Source organism: Oncorhynchus mykiss, chromosome 15 (assembly GCF_057628025.1).
Source record: "Oncorhynchus mykiss isolate SJ-2025 chromosome 15, ASM5762802v1, whole genome shotgun sequence".
Classification (NCBI taxonomy): Eukaryota; Metazoa; Chordata; class Actinopteri; order Salmoniformes; family Salmonidae; genus Oncorhynchus; species Oncorhynchus mykiss.
Window position 1 is genome coordinate 51451629 of NC_143036.1, and position 27460 is coordinate 51479088.

General features: G+C 41.0%; 1 protein-coding gene across 1 annotated transcript; it reads left to right on the top strand.

Annotated features, from left to right (window-relative positions):
* Nucleotides 1-13: 13 nt before the first annotated feature.
* muc5e (mucin 5e) lies at nucleotides 14-27393 on the top strand. Its single transcript, XM_090199024.1, has 43 exons — nucleotides 14-148; nucleotides 326-361; nucleotides 2098-2326; nucleotides 3034-3163; nucleotides 3315-3378; nucleotides 4256-4338; nucleotides 4691-4874; nucleotides 5021-5146; nucleotides 5369-5489; nucleotides 7285-7420; nucleotides 7534-7611; nucleotides 7715-7922; nucleotides 8114-8263; nucleotides 8584-8678; nucleotides 8832-8964; nucleotides 9601-9844; nucleotides 14173-14213; nucleotides 14333-14421; nucleotides 14566-14720; nucleotides 15277-15415; nucleotides 15595-15699; nucleotides 15996-16193; nucleotides 16409-16651; nucleotides 17001-17157; nucleotides 18976-19086; nucleotides 19271-19412; nucleotides 19534-19562; nucleotides 19780-21485; nucleotides 21527-21953; nucleotides 22098-22301; nucleotides 22518-22759; nucleotides 22950-23136; nucleotides 23253-23454; nucleotides 23661-23833; nucleotides 24072-24141; nucleotides 24265-24374; nucleotides 25273-25304; nucleotides 25405-25558; nucleotides 25665-25702; nucleotides 25836-25943; nucleotides 26045-26084; nucleotides 26503-26611; nucleotides 26748-27393. Exons 1-43 carry the CDS (start codon nucleotides 97-99, stop codon nucleotides 26917-26919), a joined length of 7452 nt encoding a protein of 2483 aa, XP_090055150.1. The 5' UTR covers nucleotides 14-96; the 3' UTR covers nucleotides 26920-27393.
* The last annotated feature ends 67 nt before the right edge of the window (nucleotides 27394-27460 follow it).

Sequence of the window (27460 nt, forward strand, 5' to 3'; positions counted from 1 at the left end):
AAAGACCAGAGATAAGGGCAGTTCAGTGAATTGTCCTGTGGTTCTGTCACACTGGCTCTCTTTCCGTCTCTCATTAAGACTGGTGAGCTAGGCAGCATGGTTCCTCCAGGGTGGACTCTGGTAGCTGTCTTACTTTCTCTTGTCTCAGGTACAGTAGGTGTTCTTTGAAACTTGACTGTGATTAGTTTCTTTACAAATTTGTATCCGGGTTAACTGCTTGTCCCCACTGAAAAAGTATATATGGTAAAAGGAGTTATTACTGTACAGAATTGTACTCCAGTTTGCGTATGGATTGGCTGGCATATTAATATTTTGTTATTTCTAGTTCTAGGCCCTGTTTCAACCTCTGATATCCATGAAAGTAAGTAAAGTACCTTCCTCTAAATTACATATACATAGAAGGCCAGTTTCCCAGACACAGATCAAGCCTAGTCATGTACTAAAAAGCTATTTTATTGGAGAATTTCCATTGAGAATGATTTTTAGTCCTGGACCAGACTTAATCCGCGTCTGGGAAACCGGCCCATAAAGGGGCAACTCCGACACTTTTCAACCTCATATTCATTAACTCCAGCACCAAACCAGTCTACATATGTGAAAACGATACGTTTCTATGATCTGTGGTTAAAATGATAACTGTAAGAAGAAAGGTCTTAAAAAATGCTTCACAGGGTAGATTCACAAGTAAGTAAAACGGTGAGTTTCAAAACATGCATGGTATTTTCTTGCTCGTGAATCTCTTAGTACTTGAAAATCACTGTTTTTAAAACTTTAGAATGCTCACACTGAAACAAAATGTATAGACAAATGTATTAACAATCTGTATGTAAATGTATTTAATTATACATATGTAAATTATTCATATCTAAAGATATGTTTAAGCTTTATATTTACATATATTTAAATGCACATAAATATATTGACATTTTATATATTTCTGCATGCATATTTATATACTTAAGTAAGTGGTGTGGAAATACATTTTGACAGCATGCTGTGGTAGCTAGTAAAATATATTCCAAAAGATATTTCATAAATATATGTTACCATGTAATTGAATTAATGGAAAATGTAGCGTTTTACCTTACATACTGTAGCTAGAGTACATTAAAATACAACGCATAAAACTACTACGTTCAGCACAAAATCACAATAGCATGATGGACAAGGAGTGCTTCAATAATCTTACTTTTTGTTGCTGAAATAACTTGGTCCATTGTTGAATTGTCACTGGAAGCTCGCATCTGAAATTTAAAATATAACGTACAAATGACCTCTGTGCACTTAACGTCTGTATTTGAAAATGATGTGTTTTAACATCAAATGTATACTTACAATGCAATTTCTTTCACCTCCAGTATTCATTCTCCGACTCGCAAGTTGACAGTTACCCTGTGGAGAATGAAGAGACAGAGTCCGAGAAACAATTCCACACAAGATTAAGAATAAATAAGGGGTTCATTTTCATGAACATATTTTAATTTCACTCTGAACTAGATAAATAAATGATACAAAAGACTACATACATTGACTGGGTCTGTCCATAGGCAGCTGAGGTGCCAGACCAGAACAATCTACTGCAGGAGGGAACATTTTGATTATTTTTTGCTAGAAATAATCTAGCTAGCTAGCTAGCCAGTTCTATCAGAGACACCCAACCCTCACTAAAGCTAGCTAGGTTAGCTAGCTACAGTGGTTCTTCCTTTAAAAGTTACGTACTATAGCACAGCTTGCGGGGTGCCAGAGAATTCAATTGCACATTATTTAAGTGTCAGCCATTGTTGCCAGAATGACGCAATTTACCATAATCTGCCACCATCTACCGCAAACGGTTGCGGCATAAACTCAAAACATTTAAAGGAAGAACCACTGTAGCAAGCAACACATTACTTGGCTAGCAAAGATTATTTAACAATAGCTTTGGAAATGAAATTATATCTAATGCGTACATAAGATTAACGCTACTGAACTCTACTCAACTTAAATGTTCAAGACAATTAAAAAGGTGAAAAGTGACGGAGTTTCCCTTTAAATTCAGTTTTTATATGTGGATTTATTACTGCAGCAGACTTTTGACTTGTCTCTGTTTGTTGCCAGATGTGTGTAAGACCTTTGGCAGTGGAGTCGTCCAGATGTTCAACGGAACCGTATTCTACGTCCACTCCACCTGTCCCTTCACACTGACACGTTTTACTCACAACCGGGTGGACTGTGACATCACCGTGCGTCGAGGTGAAAACGGCCTGCTGGAATATGTCGAGATCAACGTCAACAAGATCCAGACCCGGATTCTGTACAATGGAACCATCTTCGTCGAGCAGAGAATGTTTGTGTTTTTATTTACTCTATTTTATTCTATTTTAATTCTGTTAAATGATGTCTAATTATTTACTCGTAAAAAAATAACAGATAACACATAAAGGGGTAGTTGCAAAGACCCAGATATAGTCACTTTTCATGTAAAATCATGCATAACACATGCATAACATAGTTCTGGAGTGGGTCTTCAAGATCCTGATAAAGTTAACTGTAAAGCTGGATTCAAAACATGTTTGCTGGATATACTGTATGCATCTTGTATTGAATGTGATTTTTAATCCAATGGTCTTAATCGTGGCCTGTGATGCTGCCAATTACACTAATTACTTCAAAGCAAGTGATGACATTGAATAGGGAAATGTCTGTCCTTCACAGTTTTTTGACGTCTGGGATGACTTGTAACTGTAATTATCTTACATAAGCTGCTAGCTCCAAATGGAATTAATGAATGGATGAATCTGGTTACCTTCACATGCACCAAGGTGATCTTGCTATAGTCTATTGCGTAATGCAGTTACAGACATCATTAATCTGAGAGCTCGAGCATGACCAAGTTATTAATTAGATATTTCACCAAATATTAGCTAGATTCTCCTGCCCTTTTCTTCACACCAACAAAATATACAGTCTAAAATAATAATTAACCTACTTGGCATTGAGGAAGAGGATGATGATGATGATTGATGACGATTGATTATGACGTGTTTGTCACAGGGTGTCCCTTCCCTACGACCACACCTATCAACATGTGTTCCAGTACGGTACCAACACCAAGCTGAGGAGCACTGTTCTACCTCTGTCTGTCATCTGGAGCAGTGTGGGCGTGGGCATCGACTCTCTCTGGGTGAGTGATCCATGAACAGCTTCAAATACATTGTTGTTACCTATTATTTATTCTCTCATGCTATCCTTAACAAATTTGATTAGGTTCCTGGTGCCGAGATGACCTATTAATACATTATTGATTGACTGGTCCCTGGTCTGTCCTCTAACAGGTGAAACTGGAGCAGGAGCTAGTCCCTGGAATGACTGGACTCTGTGGACGACCAGATATACCAGGTCAATTACCTTATGAACATATTTTTTATACCTCTTCTAAATATATACAGTAACAGTCAAAACACCTACTCATTCAAGGGTTTTTCTTTATTTGTACTATTTTCTACATTGTAGAATAATAGTGAAGACATCAATATTATGAAATAACACACATGGAATCATGTAGTAAAATAAAAAGCGTTAAACAAATCAAAATATATTTTATATTTGAGATTCTTCAAAGTAGCCACCCTTTGCCTTGATGACAGCTTTGCACACTATTGGCATTCTCGCAACCAGTTTCACCTGGAATGCTTTTCCAACAGTCTTGAAGGAGTTCCCACATATGCTGATCACTTGTTGGCTCTTTTCCTTCACTCTGCGGTCCAACTCATCCCAAACCATCTCAATTGGGTTGAGGTCGGCTGATTGTTAACAATCTAAAATCTAAAATATGTTTTGATTTGTTTAACACTTTTTTGGTAACTACATATTTCCATATGTGTTATTTCATGGTTTTGATGTCTTCACTAATATTCTGCAATGTAGAAAATAGTACAAATAAAGAAAAACCCTTGAATGAGTACTGTAGGTGTGGCCAAACTTTTGACTGGTACTGTGTACTGGTAGAGTATATATATACATGATATACAGTATATATATATGTGTGTATATATATATACTGTATATCATGTTGAATTGTAGATATGGATTGTCTAAGTAATCTGCAAAATGCAGTATGGAGAAAAATACAGTGAACAGCCTCTTGAATATCAATTGTCTGGGTGCTAACTACACTTCTTGCTGTTAGCTGTGCGCTAACTACACTTCTTGCTGTAAACTTCACTTTAACTACACTTCAGTGTACTAACTACTCTATATTTTCCTGCAAAATTAGATGACCGTCAGCAATTGATTGCAAAGAGTGTTCATTCAGAGGACGGGTGCCAGACCATGGACTCCCTCCGCACTAAGAGCAAGGTACATTTCCTGAATTATGCACTTCTTTTTGACCACTATATAGGGATTCGAGTGCTATTTGGGACGTGGACCACCGTTTGAATCTGGTGGTAAAGTACTAGTGTCACTGCTTGGGGTCTCTGGTATTGCGTGCTTGGCCTGAAGGTTATGGCTTGGTAAATAATGCTAGACTTCTGGTGAATGGTAATGAATGGATCTAAGACATAGAACCCTACCATTTTCTGGCATGCCTTGATGTTAATATTTCTATATAGATAATGCCATGTTGCTGTAACCAGGGTTATACTGTTTTGAAGTCTGCACTAGTGTTTTACAGTATGATGTACTATATGTATTATGTATTACGTAATAGGTCTGTCAGACGTTCCTCTCCAACTACGTTGAATGTCTGCAGGCTAACACAAGCAAATACATAATTCTTTGTCAAGAGAATATTTACGGATATGAAAAAGAGCTTTATGTAGGATGTGCGTTCTACAAAGAAATCGCCCATCGGTGTCAGACCAGCTATGCTTGGAGGACCTTGACACACTGTCGTAAGTAAATCAGTTCAGAAAAAAGCTGTAGTTTATAAAGATGCTATGAACAGTTGTAACACATTATAATGACTATTATTCTTGTTAAAGTAATTTTGTCTTTAACAAATTCTTAAAGACTTGTGTGTCTGTCTGTTGCGAAACAGCTGAGTTCAGTTGCCCAGGAGAACTACACTTTGAGGAGCAGGGTGATGCGTTTGTTCCCACCTGTTCCAACCCAGCACCTAGAACCAATGATCAGGACATCACCAGCACCTGTGTCTGCCCCCAAGGTAGGCCTTACACTGTCATCCGGAGAAACAGTTTCAAGTGTAGTCTAAAGTGTAAAAGCTTTCTTAAAAATATGAATTGTAACTGAGCAGACAATGTCTTAGCAAGCAGATCTGCACTGCTTTTAAAATTACCGTCACATATTAAGCAATCTGCCGGGAGACATTATCTTTAGTGTTACAATCACATAAGGTTGATGAGGGTTTTAAATGGCTATATTTCAGGACAGGTCTTGAACGATCGAGCAGAGGGCCATTACTGTGTAAGTGAGTCAGCCTGCCCGTGTGTGTACGCCGGGAGGAACTATGCACCGAAGGAAGAACGCAGAACTAAATGCCAGACCTGGTGAGAGAATCAGAACTCATGAGTCTATTTTGGACAAGAGCACTATGTGGTTTTAGTCAAAAGTATTGCACTAGAGTATGCAATGCCTTCAGAAAGTATTCAGACCCCTTGACTTTTTCCACATGTTGTTACATTACAGCCTTATTCTAAAATTAAATAAATCAATACAAATACTCAACAATCTACACATAATACCCCATAATGACAACATAATACCCCATAATGACAACATAATACCCCATAATGACAACATAATACCCCATAGTGACAACATAATACCCCATAATGACAACATAATACCCCATAATGACAACATAATACCCCATAATGACAACATAATACCCCATAATGACAACATAATACCCCATAATGACAACATAATACCCCATAATGACAACATAATATCCCATAATGACAAAGTGAAAACGGGTTTTAAGAAATGTTTGCAAATGTATTAAATAAAAAAAATAAAAAAACTGAAATACTTTATTTACATAAGTATTCAAACCCTTTGCTATGAGACTCGAAATTGAGCTCAGGTGCATCCTGTTTCCATTAATCATAATAATTGGACTTCGATTGGACATCATTTGGAAAGGCACACACCTGTCTATATACGGTCCCACAGTTGACAGTGCATGTCAGAGCAAAAACCAAGCCATGAGGTGGAAGGAATTGTCCATAGAGCGCCAAGACAGGATTGTGTAGAGGCACAGATCCGGGGAAGGGTACCAAAACATTTCTGCAGCATTGAAGGTCCCCAACAGTGGCCTCCATTGTTCTTAAATGAAAGAAGTTTGGAACCACCAACACTCTTCCTAGAGCTGGCAGCCCAGCCAAACTGAGCAATCGGTAGAGAAGGGCCTTGGTCAGGGAGGTGACCAAGAATCTAATGGTCACTGACAGAGCTCAAGAGTTCCTCTATGGAGATGGGAGAACCTTCCAGAAGGACAACCATCTCTGCAGCACTACATCAATCAGGCCTTTATTGTAGTAGCCAGATGGAAGCCACTCCTCAGTAAAAGGCACATGACAGCCCGCTTGGGGTTTGCCAAAAGGCACCTAAAGACTCTCAGACCATGAGAAACAAGATTTTCTGGTCTGATGAAACCAAAAATGCCAAATGTCACGTCTGGAGGAAACCGGGGACCATCCCTTTGGTGAAGCATGGTGGTGGAAGAATCATGCTGTAGGTGTGTTTTTCAGCGGCTGAGACTGGTAGACTAGTCAGGATCGAGTGGCCTGCCAGAGCCCGGACTTGAACATGTTCGAACATCTCTGGAGAGACTTGAAAATAGCTGTGCAGTGACACTGCCCATCCAACCTGACAGAGATTGAGAGGATCTGCAGAGAAGAATGGGAAAAACTCAAAATACAGGTGTGCCAAGCTTGTAGCGTCATACCCTAGATGAATCGAGGATGTAATTGCTGCCAAAGGTGCTTCAATAAAGTACTGAGTAAAGTGTCTGGATACTTATGTAAATGTGATATATCTTTTTTTATATATATTTTTTTTTATATATAAATTACTAAACATTTCTAAACTGTTTTTGCTTTGTCATTATGGGGTATTGTGTGTAGATAGATAAAGGGAAAAAAACAAATTAGTACGTTTTAGAGTAAGTCTGTAACCTAAGAAAATGTGGAAAAAGTCAAGGGGTCTGAATACTTTCCGAAGGTACTGTGAGTTGAAAGGATGTTATTTGTGAACTAGCCAGACTTCTCATTGAATTTGTCCACTTATTGATATTGTCCTGATTAAAATGTAACATGATACTCATTTATTTCTCTACAGTATGTGCTACAATGGCAAGTGGATATGCTCTCAGAACAGCTGCCCTAGTAGGTGTGTGATTGAAGGGCAGTTTGTGACCACGTTCGATGGGAAACAGTATACCCTTCCCGGTAAATGCTCATACATGGCCTCGAAGGTAAATCAATAGATTTTAATCTCACAGCACTAGGGTAGTTTTGAGTTGTACTCATACAGTACTTTCACCTAAAGTACTAACTTCCCTTATTCTTTATGAATGAAATAAAACAGGGTTTTAATTGGACGATTACCATACATTTTTCTGAGACGACGTCCTCCATCCAAAACGTGTTTCTTCAGATTTACCAGGTACGGGTTGTCTGCTTGTAACCTTTGCTTCCCCTTTCCATTCAACGTCTCTTTATGATGATCAACAACATCTAAAACACTTTTTTTTGTTTGCCAATTACAGAATACCTACAGATTCTCTCACAACAGTGTGCAGTTTGAGAAAGAGGAAATCCGAGAGCTACATCAGTCAGACAACGCCATGGTGTTCTGGCAGTCATCCATGTATGTCCAGGTATTGACATCCTTTGGCATGAAGATCCAAGTCCAGACGTCTCCAGACCTCCAGCTCTATATCACACTACCACAGAGTGAAGTAGGGATGCCAGAAGGTACTTTGCTTTCGTCGTTATAATGGTTCTGCATGATATACGCATTATCGCTATGTATCATGATTATTATCATTGTCATATCAGTATTTAAGTCACATTGACTGAATCCTGTGAACGAACAAACAAATGATGTCATGCGTCTGCTCATTTCTGTACTGTAAAATAAAGTGGTAACATTCCTTTTTTACTAGGACTTTGTGGAAACTACAATACCGATACCACTGATGATTTCACCACAAGCAGTGGTATCGTAGAAAATGCAGCGGAACCGTTTGCGCTGTCCTGGAGTGTAGGGGACTGTCCTGTTAACATACCTAAAGTCTGTATCAACACCGACAACGGTAAAGTCCCTCTGAAGGCTTCATGACTTACAAAACAGGTCCTCGCATGCGTTCAGTAGGTTTTTCTATGAAGGAAATGAATCAGTTTGTTTGAACAGCTTCATGAAAATAGTGCATGTGGTGACAATGTGTTCCCCTTGACATAGTATTATCGCTCTTTGTTGGTACATTACATTGTCTATATGACGTTTAAGAATTAGGGGGAATGTGAATGCCTCTTGCAATACGACATTGTGTAGAAATGGGGGGGGGGGGGGGGGGGGGGATCCTAATTCTGTTTTTGTGCTTCTTATTCTAACCTATGGACGATTACCTCTCAGAAATATTTGCAGACGAGAAGTGTCACACCTTGAGAGACTCCAGTGGGATTTTCGCCAAGTGCTACGATCACGTGCCTACTGACAATTACCACAAGGCAAGGATCAACTAATACCAAACAAAATCTTGAGAACTTTTTATACATTGATTAAGGTCAAACAAAAATACATATTTGAATTGGTATTTACCTTGTATTTAACTAGGAAATGATGATGTAACAATGTTTTATAATCATTTGTGACGTTTGCAGGCTTGTATCCAGAGAACGTGTACCTGTGGAACTGGGCTGCAGCAGTGTTTGTGTGTGGCCTTGGCAAATTATGCCAAAGCCTGTGCCAACCAGGGCATCACAGTGGGTGACTGGAGAAGGGCCACTAACTGCAGTGAGTAACACCCATAGAATTAGCAATTGGAGTACTAGAATGGACATTAACCTTCTTATGACGGTATAAAAGGTCAGACATTTTGGCAAGCCAGTAGTCAGCCAGTGCTGTGATACCATATTGTGTAAAACAATATTTTTGAATATTATTTGCACAGTATGTTTGTTAGGTGGAATGATTCCAATAATGTTTCTAATTTACATTCCATACAAACAATGCAGTCAATCCACAGCCATACACTGGCTGAAATTAGTTTGTGATAGGACAGACAAGTTGTAAATGCAAACAAGTACTGATATTGTATCATATAATAGCAGCTTTCCAAGAAAACAAACATTGAGGAATGTATTGTCTGTCAACAAATATTTTCTAGGCTATTTATACAGAAAATTGGTATAAAACCTGCGTACACTGTATTTACAAGACAATATTTTAGATTGACAATAATTCTATTACACAATTTCTGATATACTGTATCACATTACTTTTATTTCCCTGCATAAGTAAAAGCAGGAAATGCATCAACTGCTTCTCTACTGCCATTCATTCCAATTAAACTGGTTTGGATTTCTCTCTGACCAATATTTCTGCCATTTTCTGTAAATGTTTAACATGAATGTCATTTTGGATTTCCAGCGGTACCGTGTGAGAACAATCAGAGGTTTGACTACGAAATGCAGGCGTGCAACAGCACCTGTCTCTCCCTATCCCGGCCAGACCCCAGGTGTGGGGTGGAGGATGCACCTGTGGAGGGCTGTGGCTGCCTGGAGGGCACTCATCTGACCGGGGGGCTCACCTGTACCCCGAAGGCCCAGTGTCCATGTCACCATCAGAGAGGAGTCACACCACCAGGACCTGTTGCCATCGATGGACGACAGTGGTGAGTTCCTCTTACATACTGCTATGGAGGTGTCATTACAGATGACAGTGTCGGCATAAATCATTTGACTCTTGCACAAAAAAAACCAGGAGATCCTATTACAGAACGTGCTTCTGTTTGTTGGTATTATTACGTGTATTTGAACGGCAAACCATAAGTCTCAGTACACTTGAGAAAAGACGCATTGGGACCAGATTTATTCAACAGCTAATTTCCATCTGCAGTCCCCGGCATGGTAACATATAACAAAGAAAATACATTATATACGAACAAACAACGTAGAAACATCAGACACATTTTTGTGTTCTTCTTAGGAATAATAACAAAAACAGAGGTCAGGATATACAGATACGTTTACAGACCAAAGTCAAGATATTGCACATAATAATAATGGGACACATTGCTTTTTGGAACCATGAGTTGTAAAAAAAACAGCAACAAAAACAAACAGCAAAGAAAAAGGTTTGTAAAGTGGTTACACTCTTCTTTATACCGCTTTTTGTGTAAAAGCACTGACACTATAGTCAGCATTTTTGGTTTTCTGGTAGTTGGTTCCAGTGGTGAACAGCTTTTAAAGAATGCAGATCGGGCAAAAACTGTTTCACGCACCGGAACTCTACGGTTCCCATTCACTTCTCCCCTAGTATGTGGCTGTATACATTACCTTGCCTTGCAAAAGTACTCATCCCGCTTGGCGTTTTTCCTATTTTGTTACATTACAACTTGTAATTTAAATGGATGTTTATTTGGATTTCATGTAATGGACATAAAAAAAAAAAAATACTGAAAAAAAGTACTTGTTTAAAACATTATACAAAATAAAAGATGAAAAGGTGGTGTGTGCATATGTATTCACCCCCTTTGCTATGAAGCAGCTAAATAAGATCTGGTGCAACCAATTGCCTTCAGAAGTCACATTATTAGTTAAATATAGTCCACCTGTGTGCAATCTAAGTGTCACATGATCGGTCACATGATCTCAGTGTATTGTGGCAGACCAGGGGGTTTGGTACAGAAGTTTACACAGATCAGACACGGACGGAGTATGATTAGCTCGGCTACAAGGGTGTTTACAAAGTAAAAATCAAAAGAAAGGGATAGATAGTCTTCTGGGCTCCTGGTCTTGCTGTATCCTGTTTGGCACACAAACTCAAACTCCATCGTCTTCGCTCGGGCCCCGTCTCCAACTACACGGAAGTCACCTTACTTCCCCCAGTCCTCTCCTGTGTGCTGCCCTTCTGGCAGCCTTATGGGGCTTGTACAGATGGTGAGCAATCAGCCCCAATTAGTCCTGGGCGGAGAGCCCGTCCAGCCCTGGAACGTCCAGCAGATGGAGCCATCGCCTCGTGATGTATACTCCGTCTGTCACCAGGCCTCGACGAGTCTCCCCCTGGTGGCTGACCTGCTGTACATATACACCTATTCTGAAAGGCCCCAGAGTCTGCAACACCACTAAGCAAGAGGCACCACCAAGCAAGCGATACCATGAACAAAGTTGTGGAGAAGTACAGATCAGAGTTGAGTTATAAAAAAAGATCCAAAACTTTGAACATCCCACGGAGCACCATTAAATCCATTATTAAAAAATGCAAAGAATATGGCACCACAACAATCCTGCCAAGAGCGGGCCGCCCACCAAAACTCATGGACCAGGCAAGGAGGGCATTAATCAGAGAGGCAACAAAGACACCAAAGATAACCCCGAAGGAGCTGTCCGTAGGACCACTTTAAGCTTGCCTTTACGGAAGAGTGGCCAGAAAAAAAGCCATTTTTGAAAAGAAAAATATAAGCAAACACGTTTGGTGTTCATCAAAAGGCATGTGGGAGACTCCCCAAACATATGGAAGAAGGTACTCTGGTCAGATGAGACTAAAATTGAGCTTTTTGGCCAGCAAGGAAAACGCTATGTCTGGCGCAAACCAAACATCTCTCATCACCCCGAGAACACCATGTTTTTCATTGGCAGGGACTGGGAAACTGGTCAGAATTGAAGGAATGATGGATGGTGCTAAATACAGGGAAATTCTTGAGGGATACCTGTTTCAGTCTTCCAAATATTTGAGACTGAGACGGAGGTTCACCTTCCAGCAGGACAATGACAGCACTGAAGTGGTTTAAGGGGAAATGTATTTAAATGTCTTGGAATGGCCTTGTCAAAGCCCAGACCTCAATCCAATTGAGAATCTGTGGTATGACTTAGGTTCCGCTGGTGTACAGCAATCTTTATCTAACTTGAAGGAGCTGGAGCAGTCTTGCCTTGAAGAATGGGCAAAAATCCCAGTGGTTAGATGTTCCAAGCTTATTGAGACATACCCCAAGAGATTGGCTCTACAAAGTATTGACGGGGGGGGGGGGGGGGGGGTTAAGTTTTAGTCTTATTTCTTGTTTGTTTAACAAAAAAATATTTTGCATCTTCAAAGTGGTAGGCATGTTGTGTAAATCAAATGATACAAATTCCCCCAAAATCTATTTTAATTCCAGGTTGTAAGGCAACAAAATAGGAAAAATGCCAAGGGGGTGAATACTTTTGCGAGTGATTGTACGTCTAACCCTACGTACATATCCCAACCAGAAGCCATGGATTACAGGCAACAACCGCACTGAGCAAAAGGCTAGAGCTGCCGCTTTCCAGGAGCGGGACACTAATCTGGATGCTTATAAGAAATCCCGCTACGACCTCCAACGAGCCATCAAACTGTCAACACATCAATGCGGGACTATTGTTGAATTCTACTATGCCGGATCTGACACTCATCAGATGTGGCAGGGCTTGCAAACACTTGACACTCATCAGATGTGGCAGGGCTTGCAAACACTCGTCAGATGTGTATGGGCTTCCAAATTTCTTTCTACTAAGCTATATGTCATTTTTAAGGTCCAAGGATAATTTAGCTATTTGATTTGACATTTTAAGACCCCTTGAAGTATACATGTTATTTTTTGTTGGTCCTTACTGCTATTAACCCATACAAACACATTGAATAACATATTCACTACAAGGAACAGATAGTCCCAGCAAAAATATCAAAAGGAAGTTTGTTCTTGAAGTGTCTCTCCTAAAAAGATATATAAGAAAGATCAGGAAACATTATTTGTTTAGTTTTTTATATATATATATTTAACCCCATATTTTTGGCAATAAACAGTCTCTGTATACTGTATACTTCCATTCATTTTTTCAACTGGTACCTTTAGATGAGTCTTGAGGCCTGTGTGCGTCTTAGAGCAAAACAACTGTGGATGTTCGTGAGTCACACCTTTGCACAGAGGGTTGTGTAGCTCAAGCGGTTCAAACGCTACAGACAGAAGTTGGCAGATCAGCCGTATCAACTATAGACAAGTCTTTTGACGCAAAATGGAGAAGACCGATTTTTGGGATGTCTCGTGGTCTGATAAACACCGGTCGAGCGTTGTAACCTTGCGTTGTAACCCACCGCAAATATGGAAGTACGGTAGGTTGAGACGCTTCCAATGCAAAAAAAAACAGATCTTTAGCTTAAACTGACAGATTTTTATGGGGATTTTTGTATTATGCTAATTAGATTTCCACGGGGCGCAGGTTTAAAAAAGCTGGTTAAGGGTCAAGGCCGCGGGGCCAGACAGATTACCAGGATGTGCACTCAGAGCATGTGCTGACCAGCTGGCAAACGTCTTCACTGACATGTTCAACCTTTCCCTGACAGTCTGTAATATCTACATGTTTCAAGCAGACCACCATAGTCCCTGTGCCCAAGAACGCCAAGGTAACCTGTCTAAATGACTATCACCCCATAGTACTCACATCTGTAGACATGAAATGCTTTGAAAGACTGGTCATGGCTCACATCAACACCATCAACACCATCATTCCAGACACCCTGGACCCAGTCCAATTCGCATACCGCCCCAACAGATCCACAGATGACAAGCTCTCTCTTGCACTCCACACCGCCCTCTCCCACCTGGAAAATAGGAAAACCTACGTAAGAATGCTGTTCTCTGACTACACCATAGTGTCTTCCAAGCTCATCACTAAGCTCAGGACCCTGGGACTGAACACCTGCCTCTGCAACTGACTCGATCCTGGACTTCCAGATGGGCCACTCACAGGTGTTGAGGGTAGGCAACTACACATCCGTCACTCTGACCCTCGACATGGGCGTCCCTCAGGGGTACGTGCTTAGTCCCCTCCTGTACTCCCTGTTCACCCACAACTGCGTGGCTGCGCAGGATTCCAACACCATCATTACGTTTGCTGATGACACAGCGGTGGTTGGCCTGATCACTGATGACGATCAGACAGCCTATACACCAACATCTCACATCCACCTTTTTATACTCTTTTGCAGCAAATGTGAGGATGGAGAATTGCTGTGCTCTGAAGATTGTGGTAAATATATATTTTTATTTAATAGCCTCTTGATGGTCTAATTCTTACATGTTATTACAGTATTTTTGTGTGTTTGATATGCCTTCAAAGATAATACTGTATGCTACTGTCTGTTTCAGGTTGCACCCAGGGGAAGGTCTGTGTGCATTGCTCACAATTTGCCATAGACACAGCTCAAAAAACATGTGCCAGTCTGAGCAAACCAATAGTAAGTTCACAGAATTAGAGTTAATATAAAAAAAATGTAATAAAAAGTGAATATTTCATGCTAGCCCAAAAGTAGAACTGAAAACTGTTCATTGATTCAATTAGCATTGAATTGTAATGAGACACTCATCTTCGTTGTTCCCAGAGTGCTGTTCAGAATTGTACAAGTGGCTGTTACTGTCCAGGGGGCCAGTTGGAAGACCATAGGGGTGTGTGTGTCACTGTGGACAACTGCACCTGTCAGTACAGCGGCAAAGTGTTCAAAGCAGGACAGAGTGTCAAGACCAACTGTAGAACATGGTGAGTGAGCCACAACTGTTGCCTTGCTACTTCTGAAGTGTGTATCAATTACAGATACATACATAAGTGAATGTATCACAGTACGACTTGGGGATTTGTCCATTTTTAAAGACAAACAAACCAACAAACACACCCCGTGGTGTATTATATCTAACGAACATCAGGAAGTGTTTGTCTGATTCTGAGCTGAAGCAAAGATAGTGTTTTATACTTACTGTCTGAAATGTAATCCATCATTTGAATCCTAACCTCTACTTAAGTTGATGTTTCATGTAGCCTAGTGGTTAGAGTGTTGGACTAGTAACCGAAAGGTTGCAAGATCAAATCCCAGAGCTGACAAGGTACAAATCTGTCTTTCTACCCCTGAACAAGGCAGTTAACCCCACTGTTCCTAGGTTGTCATTGAAAACAAGAATTTGTTCTTAACTGACTTGCCTAGTTAAATAAAGGTCAAATTAAATGTATATTTACATCAATACATGACTAAGCAAAAAATTATACTGAAGTGGAAGTTCAGAATCACCACCCTAAAAGTTTGTCTCCATCCACTTCCCAGCACCTGCCGTCATGCCCAGTGGAGCTGTGTAGATGAACCATGCCCTGGTACATGCCTGGTGTATGGAAACGGACACTATCAAACCTTTGACTCTAAATGGTACCGCTACGATGGGAACTGTCAGTACACATTAGTGGAGGTGAGTCACAGAAGCCAATCTGATATCACCTTTTCATTGGGTTATCAAGCATTGTTCTTCATTTTGTTAGAGATATTTCTTTTCTTTTCTTTTCTATACTGCTGTGAAATTAATGGTACTGCTTCTTAAAAAAAACAAAAAACATCTACAATTCTGCTGTTTTCTTCCTTCTCTGATAGGATGGCTGTGGTAGGGAAGCTGGGTCGTTTTCTGTCAAAGTGGAGAGTGTCCCGTGCTGTGACGAGGCTCTGACCTGTTCCCGGACCATCGTGTTAGACCTGCTGGTAATGCACATAGCTCACTTCTCTCCTCTGTCGCGCCGTGCTTTTGAAGTCCATTATTATTAAATAGAACTACCCCTCAGTTTGTTTGGAGTGTGTTTTGTTAAGTAGGACTAAGCACCACTTGGAATCACCAGGTAAATACTAATTGTATTGAATAATGTAAATACGTATCAGAAAGTTTGCATGAAAATGACTTTTGTTTTTGCAAGTAATTTTCTACTGAATACCTGTGGTAATAGGACTGTAGTATGGAGCGTTATTAACTTCCTTAATGAGGTGTTGGTCTTTTCTCTCAGGGTAATGTCACTCTGACTCTGAATGAAATGAAGGTGACGAGACGGCTCCAAGGGGGATGGGCTTCTCTGGAGGCGGAGCCTCTGTACTCCACCCACACTGTGGGCCTCTACATCATGATCTCAGTGCCTTCTAGAGGACTAACCCTCATCTGGGACAAACACACCCGACTTACCGTCATACTGGACGACCGTTGGAGGGTGAGTTCTCTCTATCTAGACGTTAAAGATGCAACCTGTAAGATTTCCCTATTGCTCGTTGATCATTGCAACTGCTGAAATATAATTTCACAGCTACTAAGTACTGTTTAGTATTAAGTTATGGTTAAGTTAGCACAACTGTCTTGCCAAAGTTAGTAACTCATAAATTAATTGGATTATTATTAATTAAGTTAATTACTGCTGTACTTTCACAGAACCGAGTGTGTGGACTTTGCGGGAACTTCGATTCCAACGAGATGAACGACCTGCAGATAAGTGGGTCATCGGTGGTGTCCAGCCCCCTCGCCTTCGGCAACAGCTGGAAGATGGCCACACCCCCCTGCTCTGACGTGATCAATGAGGTGTTTCCGTGCCAGCGCCACTCTTACTGCTCCGCCTGGGCCGAGAGACGCTGTATGATCCTCACAGGAGACACCTTTAAGGACTGCCACTTGAAGGTAAAGTTCGCTTAAAAGGACAGTTCACCCCAAATGTTAAACACCTTTAATTAAGGACTGCCAAAGAGGTACGCTTACAAGGTTAGTTTACCCCAAACATCACACACCTCCACTTAAAGGTAGGCTTAAAGAGATAGTTCACCCCAAACATGTGGGTCCTTTGTAGCTCAGTTGGTAGATTATGGTGCTTTCAATGCCAGGATAGTGGGTTTGATTCCCACAAACACTCGTACAAGATATTTTAAATGTTTATGTACCCCTAAGAGCATCTGCTAAATTGCATGTGTTATATAATTATGTAACACATTTAAGGAGACATTCCGTTAAGATGTTCTGCTTTGTTCTCCAGGTGGACCCAGAGCCCTACTACCAGGCCTGTGTGTTGGAGTCGTGCTCCTGTGAGTTTGAGGGGAAGTTCTTGGGTTTCTGTACGTCCGTGGCGGCCTACGCTGAGGCCTGCAGTGACCAGGACGTGTGTGTCCGCTGGAGAACGCCAGACATGTGCCGTACGTAAACACAACTGATGCAAATATGATTAAATACTGATGCAGTATTTCATTTAAAAGTAAGGCTAACACTTTATTGTTATTTTTTAAGTATGTATGAGCCTGCCCAGGATAGTCTTTCAATTAAATGCTACTTACAGTGGAAGTCAGAAGTATACATACACTTAGGTTAGAGTCATTAAAACTTGTTTTTCAAATGTCTTGTTAACAAACTATAGGTTTGGCAAGTCGGTTAGGACATCTACTTTGTGCATGACACAAAACATTTTTCCAACAATTGTTTACAGACAGATTATTTCACTTATAATTCACTGAATCACAATTCCAGTGGGTCAGAAGTTTATAGACACTAAGTTGACTGTGCCTTTAAACAGCTTGGAAAATTCCATAAAATTATGTCATGGCTTTGGAAGCTTCTGATAGCCTAATTGACATCATTTGAGTCAATTGGAGGTGTACCTGTGGATGTATTTCAAGGCCTACCTTCAAACTCAGTGCCTCTTTGCTTGATATCATGGGAACATCAAAAGAAATCAGCCAAGACCTCAGAAAAAAATGTAGACCTCCACAAGACTGGTTCATCCTTGGGAGCAATTTCCAAATGCCTGAAGGTACCACGTTCATCTGTACAAACAATAGTAAGCAAGTATAAATACCATCGGACCACGCCGCCGTCATAACGCCGTCACACCGCTCAGGAAGGAGACACGTTCTGTCTCCTAGAGATGAACGTACTTTGGTGTGAAAAGTGCAAATCAAACCCAAACCCAGGAAAGGACCTTGTGAAGATGCTGGAGGAAACAGGTACAAAAGTATCTATACCCACAGCAAACCAAGTCCTATATCGACACAACCTGAAAGTCCGCTCAGAAAGGAAGAAGCTACTTCTCCAAAACCGCCATAAAAAAAGCCAGACTACGGTTTGCAGCTGCACATGGGGACAAAGATCGTACTTTTTGGAGAAATGTCCTCTGGTCTGATGAAACAAAAATAAAACTGTTTGGCCATAATGACCACCGTTATGTTTGGAGGAAAGAGGGGGAGGCATGCAAGCCAACCGCGGAGTAAGGGGGTGTCAGCATCATGTTGTGGAGGTGCTTTGCTGCAGGAGGGACTGGTGCACTTCACAAAATAGATGGCATCATGAGGAAAGAAAATCATGTAGATATATTGAAGCAACATTTCGAGACATCAGTCAGGAAGTTAAAGCTTGGTCGCAAATGGATTTTCCAAATGGACAATGACCCCAAGCATACTTCCAAAGTTGTGGCAAAATGGCTTGAGGGCAACAAAGTCAAGGTATTGGAGTGGCCATCACAAAGCCCTGACCTCAATCCCATAGAAAATGTGTGGGCAGAACTGAACAATCATCTGCGAGCAAAGAGGCGTACAAACCTGACTCAGTTACACCAGCTCTGTCAGGAGGAATGGGCCAAAATTCACCCAACTTATTGTGGGAAGCTTGTGGAAGTCAACCCAAAACATTTGACCCATGTTAAACAATTTCAAGGCAATGCTACCAAATACTAATTGAGTGTATGTAAACTTCTGACCCACTGGGATTGTGATGAAATAAATAAAAGCTGAAATCAATCCTTCTCTCTACTATTATTTTGACATTTCACATTCTTAAAATAAAGTGGTGATTCTAAATGACCTAAGACAGGCAATTTTTACGAGGATTAAATGTCAGGAATTGTGGAAAACTGAGTTTAAATGTATTTGGCTAAGGTGTATGTAAACATCCGACTTCAACTGTATATGTATGTGTTATTGAAACAGTGTTTAAATGAACTATTCCTTTACCTACCCATACAGCGGTATACTGCGACTACTACAATGAGCAGGGCCACAGTAGCTGGCACTACGATCCCTGTGGACAGATCAAGACCTGTGGCAAAAACAACCTATTCACTGGCAAGCTGGAAGGTAACTGAACTGACTCAATTAATGGAAATAGTTGATCCATCTAACATGATCCCAGAACCAAATCTTGTGTACACTAATAGATAATTCTGTTTAAGTTTACATGTATGTTTATATCTGTCATGAGAGATGAATCTACTCCTCACAGTGATGTTGACCTTAACGCTAACTTTGTCTCTGTGTGCAGGCTGCTACCCGAGATGCCCAGCAGAGGCTCCATACTATGATGAGAACACAAGGAGTTGCTCCACTTTGGACAACTGCACCTGTTATTCCAACGAGACTACTGTTGAACCTGGTACAGTTATCAGGAAACCCACTGAGAAATGGTGAGTACCAATTTACAGTATACCAGTGCATGTAGGCCTATGTGAGGAAATGAGAAAGGGAAAATACATGTAACATACAGGAGAATGGTAACTGATCTTTTCCTGTGTTCTCTGTCTACAGCACTTGTGAACAGGGACGTATTAACTGTGGTAAGTGGATATAAGTTATGACGGCATGAACATATTTGTAAATCAGTTAAGACTTTGATCACAATTGTGACGGACTTGTATTCAAGTATTATATTATCAGGAATGCAGGTCGCAGTTGTAAATGAGAACTTGTTCTCAACTGGCCTACCTGGTTAAATAAAGGTGAAATAAAGAAATGCGGTATTAATACATCCATTTATGTGATTTGCCTCTTTAGGTCCTGATCAAACCACCACATCTGAACCTACAACCACAGCTACACAATCAACTACACGGAGAACTCCACCTGAACCTACAACAACTATACTGACTACTACACCTGAACCTACAACCACACCTAAACAACCCACTACTACACCTACAACCACACCTACACAACCTACTACTACATCTGGACCTACAACCACAGCTACACAATCAACTACAATGAGAACTACACCTGAAGCTACAACAACTATACTGACTACTACACCTGAACCTACAACCACACCTAAACAACCTACTACTACATCTGAACCTACAACCACAGCTACACAATCAACTACAATGAGAACTACACCTGAAGCTACAACAACTATACTGACTACTACACCTGAACCTACAACCACACCTAAACAACCTACTACTACATCTGAACCTACAACCACAGCTACACAATCAACTACAATGAGAACTACACCTGAAGCTACAACAACTATACTGACTACTACACCTGAACCTACAACCACACCTAAACAACCTACTACTACATCTGAACCTACAACCACAGCTACACAATCAACTACAATGAGAACTACACCTGAAGCTACAACAACCTTACTGACTACTACACCTGAACCTACAACCACACCTAAACAACCTACTACTACATCTGAACCTACAACCACAGCTACACAATCAACTACAATGAGAACTACACCTGAAGCTACAACAACTATACTGACTACTACACCTGAACCTACAACCACACCTAAACAACCCACTACTACATATGAACCTACAACCACAGCTACACAATCAACTACAATGAGAACTACACCTGAAGCTACAACAACTATACTGACTACTACACCTGAACCTACAACCACACCTAAACAACCTACTACTACATCTGAACCTACAACCACAGCTACACAATCAACTACAATGAGAACTACACCTGAAGCTACAACAACTATACTGACTACTACACCTGAACCTACAACCACACCTAAACAACCTACTACTACATCTGAACCTACAACCACAGCTACACAATCAACTACAATGAGAACTACACCTGAAGCTACAACAACCTTACTGACTACTACACCTGAACCTACAACCACACCTAAACAACCTACTACTACATCTGAACCTACAACCACAGCTACACAATCAACTACAATGAGAACTACACCTGAAGCTACAACAACTATACTGACTACTACACCTGAACCTACAACCACACCTAAACAACCCACTACTACATATGAACCTACAACCACAGCTACACAATCAACTACAATGAGAACTACACCTGAAGCTACAACAACTATACTGACTACTACACCTGAACCTACAACCACACCTAAACAACCTACTACTACATCTGAACCTACAACCACAGCTACACAATCAACTACAATGAGAACTACACCTGAACCAACAACAACTATACTGACTACTACACCTGAATATACAACCACACCTACACAACCGACTACAACAAGAACTACACCTGTACTTACGTCAACTATATTGACTATTACACCTGCATCTACAACCGCACCTACACAACCCACTGTACTACTGATTACAACACCTGAATATACAACCACACTTCAACAACCCACTACAACACCTGAACCTACAACCTCACCTAAACAACCCACAACAACAAGAACCACACCTGAATATACAACCACACTATTCCCATCGATAGTCACACTATTCAACATAGTACAGGAGCTGTGGTTGTGTTGAGTACTACAGCCGGACAAACCGCTACTGCAGAAGCAACTACAGCATACATTGACACTACAACTAAATTAGCATCTACACAACCCACAACTACATTCTCATATTCTACAACCAAATATGTTGAACCAACATCTACAACCGAACCAACTCCTTCACATACTGAAATGACAACCGAACCAACTCCTTCACATACTGAAATGACAACCGAACCAACTTCTTCACATACTGAAATGACAACCAAACCAACTCATTTTACTGAAATGACAACCAAACCAACATCTGAAGGACCATCGACTGAAGCTACAACCCTGTACACAAGTCAACCAACAACCTCCTCTACACGATCTCCCACTACCTCTGAATCGACAACATCTACGGGTCCAACAACAATGTCAACAACCATATCTACAAAGTCTACAACACGTACAAGTAGGCCAACATATTTAAATATATTTTTGGCAATTTGGATTGTTGATATTGGTTTCTCTCTAAAATCTACACTAATGCTGACCTTACAAATAGATGTTGAAATTGTTCCACTATGTTTAAGTCAAATCTTCACCTTGTTTCCAGTTTGTGAGTGTAGAGACCTGAAGAGGAACAAGATATGGGTGTGTGGAGAGAAGTGGACAGAAGAATGCTTCAATAAGATTTGTAAGGGTGGGAAGATAGAGATGACTTCGGTCACCTGTCCGAATCCAGTTCGCCCCACCACGTGCCCCAGGGGACAGATGGTCAGTGTCTCAGACGGATGCTGTAACTACTGGAAGTGTAATTGTGAGTCTGGCTGCCTGTCTGTTCCTTCGTGTGAAGTGCTAGAGTTTGTCTATCCGTGGATCTTGTTTTTGAAGAGGGTTTTACTTCCTGCAAAGTCTGCTCTTTTTATGTCGTAGTTTTGTCTCCCTTATGGGAATGCACTTATTATAAGTCAGTTCCTCTCTTATTCCCCCTCTACTCTTATGCCCCTCTACTCGTATTCCCCCTGTCCCCCAGGTCGTTGTAACCTCTATGGAGACCCTCACTACATCTCCTTCCAGGGTGTGACCTTTGACTTCCTGGATAATTGTACATACATCCTGGTCGAGGAGAAAACGCTGCGTCACCATCTGACTGTTGCCGTGGACAACTACTTCTGTATTCCCGAGTTGGACGGCTCCTGTGCCAAAGGCATCATCCTGCAGTACCGGAACAACACGGCCACTGTCAGCATCGTACCGGATGAGTACAGGGTGAAGGTACTGCCGGTCTTCAACTTGATTTATTGGTTTAAGGATTCATTCATCCGTCCATCCATTCATTCAATTATTTGTTAATTCATTCCAGTAGTCACCACATTTTGATTGATTGACTCTTGAATATATAGCCTTAATAGTGATCTTTCTGAGATCTCACTCACTCAAACCATTCTGCTCCTCTCTGTCCTAGTCTACTCTGAACCAGAAGAACGTTGAGCCTCCCTATGAGGAGAATGGTATCAGGTTTGAGACGACAGACTATATGGTGTCTGTATACATCCCTGAGATACGCTCACACATCTCTCTCACACCATCCAACACTGTGACTGTCACCTTGGCCATGGAGCATTTCCTGAATAACACCCAAGGACAATGCGGTTTGTATTAGACAAGGAAGTGTGTGGTGCGTGCATGCCTGCCTGCATGCATGCGTGCATTCGTGTATGTATGGGTTCGTTACCAAGCTTACGTTTACATCTTTGGCCATTGGCAGGTGTGTGCGGTGGGAGCTCTTGTGTGCGTAGAAGTGGGGAGACTGAAGCTGACAGATGCTGTGATAAGACCGCCTATGACTGGGTCTATGAGGACCCTCTGAAGCCTGAGTGTAGCGCTGCTCCCAGGGACATCCCTTGCCATCCTTCAAACAATACTACCAGCTGTCCTGGCAGCCCCCTCTGTGACCTTCTCCATCACCCGTAGGACGATTCAATTCAATATGATTTATTTCACATGATGATCTCCCAAATGGTCAAAAATCTGTGGCGTTTCATTCAATGTTGCTGCGACAACATTATACATTATACTGAGACAAAACCATGCAACATACAAAGTGATTTTGTTGTGTTGTAAAACTATTGGTTTTCCTGTATGTTGATCAGTCTGTTGGTATGTCTCATTACAGAGTTTTTGCAGATTGCAGAAGGCGGGTGAATCTGAGCCAGCTTGAGAAGAACTGTAGGTTTGATTCGTGTGGTAGGAACGACATGGCTTGTTCTCCTCTGGAGCAGGCTGCTGAGGAGTGTAAGAAAGCAGGCCTCTGTGTGGACTGGAGACAACTCACCAACGGGACCTGTGGTAATTTAACAGATTTTTTTTTAAAGTTTCTAAAACTTCCTGAAATGTGTATTGGTGCTTGGAAAATCAACTGAGGCGTTGATAAAAAAAATAAAGAAATGTAGTTGTATTTGTGTATATATACATATATTTTTTTTTAAATCATCCATCATGGTGTACTGATGCTGGGGAAATTCATTAAGACACAAGGACAAGAAGAGAGAAAGAACATTTCACTAATTCATTTTCTTTTTTTCAGCCATTAGGTGCCCAACAGGGATGGCGTACAGAGAGTGCCAAGGTCAATTGGATGACTACTGTCACGGAGGGTAAGTGAATCCATCTCCCTGTGTCCTAACTATTTAACAGAGGACATTTTACGTGTCTAAATGTATTTTTAAAAAGTGTCTAAAAAGTTCAAGAGTCTTCTGTGTTCCACGTTCTTTCTGCAGAGTCCGTGTTCAAGGGAGAGTACAGGAGGAAGTTAAGGCTGGATGTTTCTGTCTCAGAGGACAGTTCAGAGCTGAGGAGCACAAGAAGATCTGTGTGTCGGAGTGTCCCTGTGAGTGGAGTTTGGATTCTCTCTTGAGCCTAGGGCCAAATCCAAACTTGAGAAATCCACTTGTATAGGTTGAAGTTGAGCTTGTGATCATCTGAGTTATGCTAAGACAGGGTTTCCCAAACTCGGTCCTCGGGACCCCAAGGGGTGCACATTTTGGGTTTTGCCTTAGCACTACACAGTTGATTCAAATAATCAACTAAACATCAAGCTTTGATAGTGTTAGGGGTTAAAAATTTAAAATAAATACAAATGTGCACCCCTTGGTGTCCCGAGGACTGAGTTTGGGAAACGCTATGCTATGAGCATCCCAAATCAGGATTTGGCCTGAACACATTGACTGCAATGACCTCCAGGTGTGCAATTTATACATACTATCAGGGTTGAATTGTAATTCAATTCCCTCTCCCTGTAAATTCCATTTAATTAAATTCTAATTCCAGGTCACTTTTAAATTCAGAGATACTTGAATTAAATTACATGAATTCAATTCCCAATTCAATATTATCCCCAACAATTCCACATTCGAATTCAATTACTTCTGGCTTTCAGACTGATCATGTCACTGTTTAGACAGCCTAGCTATACTGGTAACATAGAGATAGATACAAGTTGAAATGAATTTAAAATAAATCCTGCATTCATTTTGTCATACTTTGTGCATTCATTTCATTTACTGTGAAATGTACAAATATTGTTTTCCAATTCACTTCCATAAATGTTATGCTTTTCAATTCAAACAGTCCAAACAGTGTAACAGATTGTTGACATTCGATTTGAATTCAACATAAATTCTCCGCTTCACGAGTGAATTACAATTAGATTGGAATTGACCCCAACCATGCATACTATACTGATGCTTTATGTGTTATAAGTTAAACCTCTTCGTTATGTCTTCCAGACTGCAAGGGTCCACTGGGAGAACACAAGCAGGTGAGAAGTCCATGTGCTTTCATGGCTCCATGATTTACAGCTCTGTTACAGGGGCTGATATACTGGTACTTTTTAGTAGTAATGTTCTTCTGTTTTACAGCTTGGGGAGACATGGCAGTCCAACTGCCAGGTGTGTACGTGTAGCAACCAAACCAAGACCGAGGAGTGTCAACCTAACCCCTCCCCTCCCACCCCACCTCTCTGCAGTCAGAACTCAGTCCTGGTTACCGGCTGCTGTGGCAAACAGACTTGTGGTAAGATAATGGATCGGATACGGAATAATAATAACGATGCATGTACAGGGTGTTTCTAAATAGACTCACCTTCCTAGTGCTCACATGACCTCACTTTCCTTTGCAGTTGAGAAGACGTGTAACTATAATGGAAGGACCTACAAAGTAAGCATCCACATGTTTAGAAATACCAACGCAATATGGCTACTGTACCGTACTGTACCTACTGTACACACACAAGACCTTTGTACACATTGGCATCTCTTCTTATCTGATGTCTATGTGCCTGTTTGGTTAGGTGGGAGACAGATGGTCAGACCTTGCCCTGCCTTGTGAGTCCTATAGCTGTACCAGAGAAGGCATTCAGACAGTGAGAAGGGTGTGTCCCCATCAGAACTGCTCAGAGGTACCCGCTGCTCTTTCAAATGTATTTATGAAGACATATTTTTTTTTCTCTCACAACGTATGGAACGATATAACTTTTCAATGCGACTTTTTTGTTTCTAGGAGGACAGAGTATGGGACGAACAACATTGCTGCTACACATGTAAGCTAACTCTTATCCCCAGTCTGTGTTGGAGGTATTTGGTCATATCTGGTCACACTGACCATGAAGAGAGGGAGGGCCGGACATCTAGTGGTTGAACTGTGGTGGTTCACTTATTCACTGTGGACATTTCCACTGCAAGGAGAGACTAGAAAATCAACAACAATATAACGTTTCCTAGTCTTTGTATCTATTGCTTATAGCTCCAAGGGATGATTATGTACAATGTAACTCTGAACTGTATTAAAGGGTCAGTTCACAAAAAAAAACTATATTTTAGTATTTTGTTTGTCAGTAGTCTGTTAAAACAATTGTTCAAGTTTTCAACATAGAGCACTTTAGTTCAGAGAAAGAACTGTAATGATGATGAGGTTGATGCATTTTCCCCACTCACACACTGCCGTTGTCTCTACCCCAGGTAACCAGACCTGTGCTACCAGGGTTTCTAGTGTGAACATCACTGTAGACAACTGCACAGCAACACTACAGCTGCCCATGTGTCAAGGCCAGTGTGGGACAGAGACAAGGTAAGACTGGTCAGAGATGATTAATGCACTTACTGTACGTTGCTCTGGATAAGAGTGTGTGACATAACTACAATGTGAATGTCTTGTCTGGTCCTCTTCTCTTCTCCTTCCTCTCCTCCCTCTCTCTAAACCTCAGATGGATTGTTGCTCGCAGTCTTCTCCAACTGGAACAGAAGTGCGAGTGTTGCAGAGTGAGGAGTTATGAGAGGAAGTCAATGAATCTGACCTGTACTGGGGGCTCCGTTATGCCACACCTGTATGCACATGTTACCAGCTGCGAGTGCCAGAAGTGCAGTATATTGCAGTAAACATTGCCTTGTGTTCTGAAAGTATATGCATGCACACAAACCCCAAAAAATCTATATTGAACCGTTATTAAGATGGTGAAAATGTGCCAAATCAATGGTTTTTCTAGATTCTGCAACCTTCTTATAATACTGTCTTGGTCGGTGTGTTGGGGGTATACTGTACGGTACGTGCAGAACAACGACTTAATGTTTCCTTGGTGTAATAGGTTTTTCTAAATTGCATATGCTCTGTTCCAGTGCAGGAAGTGGACCATTGTGTGTAGCATATTGTTGATTGCGTATGTATTCCATAGATTTCACATAGGAAATCTTCTACTGATCAACCCAGCACTTTTAGCACTTTTTCAGCTAAATGACTGCAGCTCCAATTTGAAAGTGATTTTCTTATTTTATTGAAACGTTTATTTCAAGAACTGTAACCACTTTGATTTTGCTGATTTATTTTCAATAAAGTACTGAAGCCTCTACATTGAACCACTGTTTACGTATCACAATCAGTTGACCTTCGCTGATGAATCTGCATGAATTGAATTAACATGAG

Excerpts from the sequence above, each read along its gene's own strand:
- muc5e (XM_090199024.1), top strand. The coding sequence starts at position 97 with ATGGTTCCTCCAGGGTGGACTCTGGTAGCTGTCTTACTTTCTCTTGTC. Across the intron at positions 7,612-7,714 it reads TGTTTCTTCAGATTTACCAG|AATACCTACAGATTCTCTCA; the intron begins GTACGGGTTGTC and ends TGCCAATTACAG. Across the intron at positions 24,375-25,272 it reads CTGTGTGTCGGAGTGTCCCT|ACTGCAAGGGTCCACTGGGA; the intron begins GTGAGTGGAGTT and ends TATGTCTTCCAG.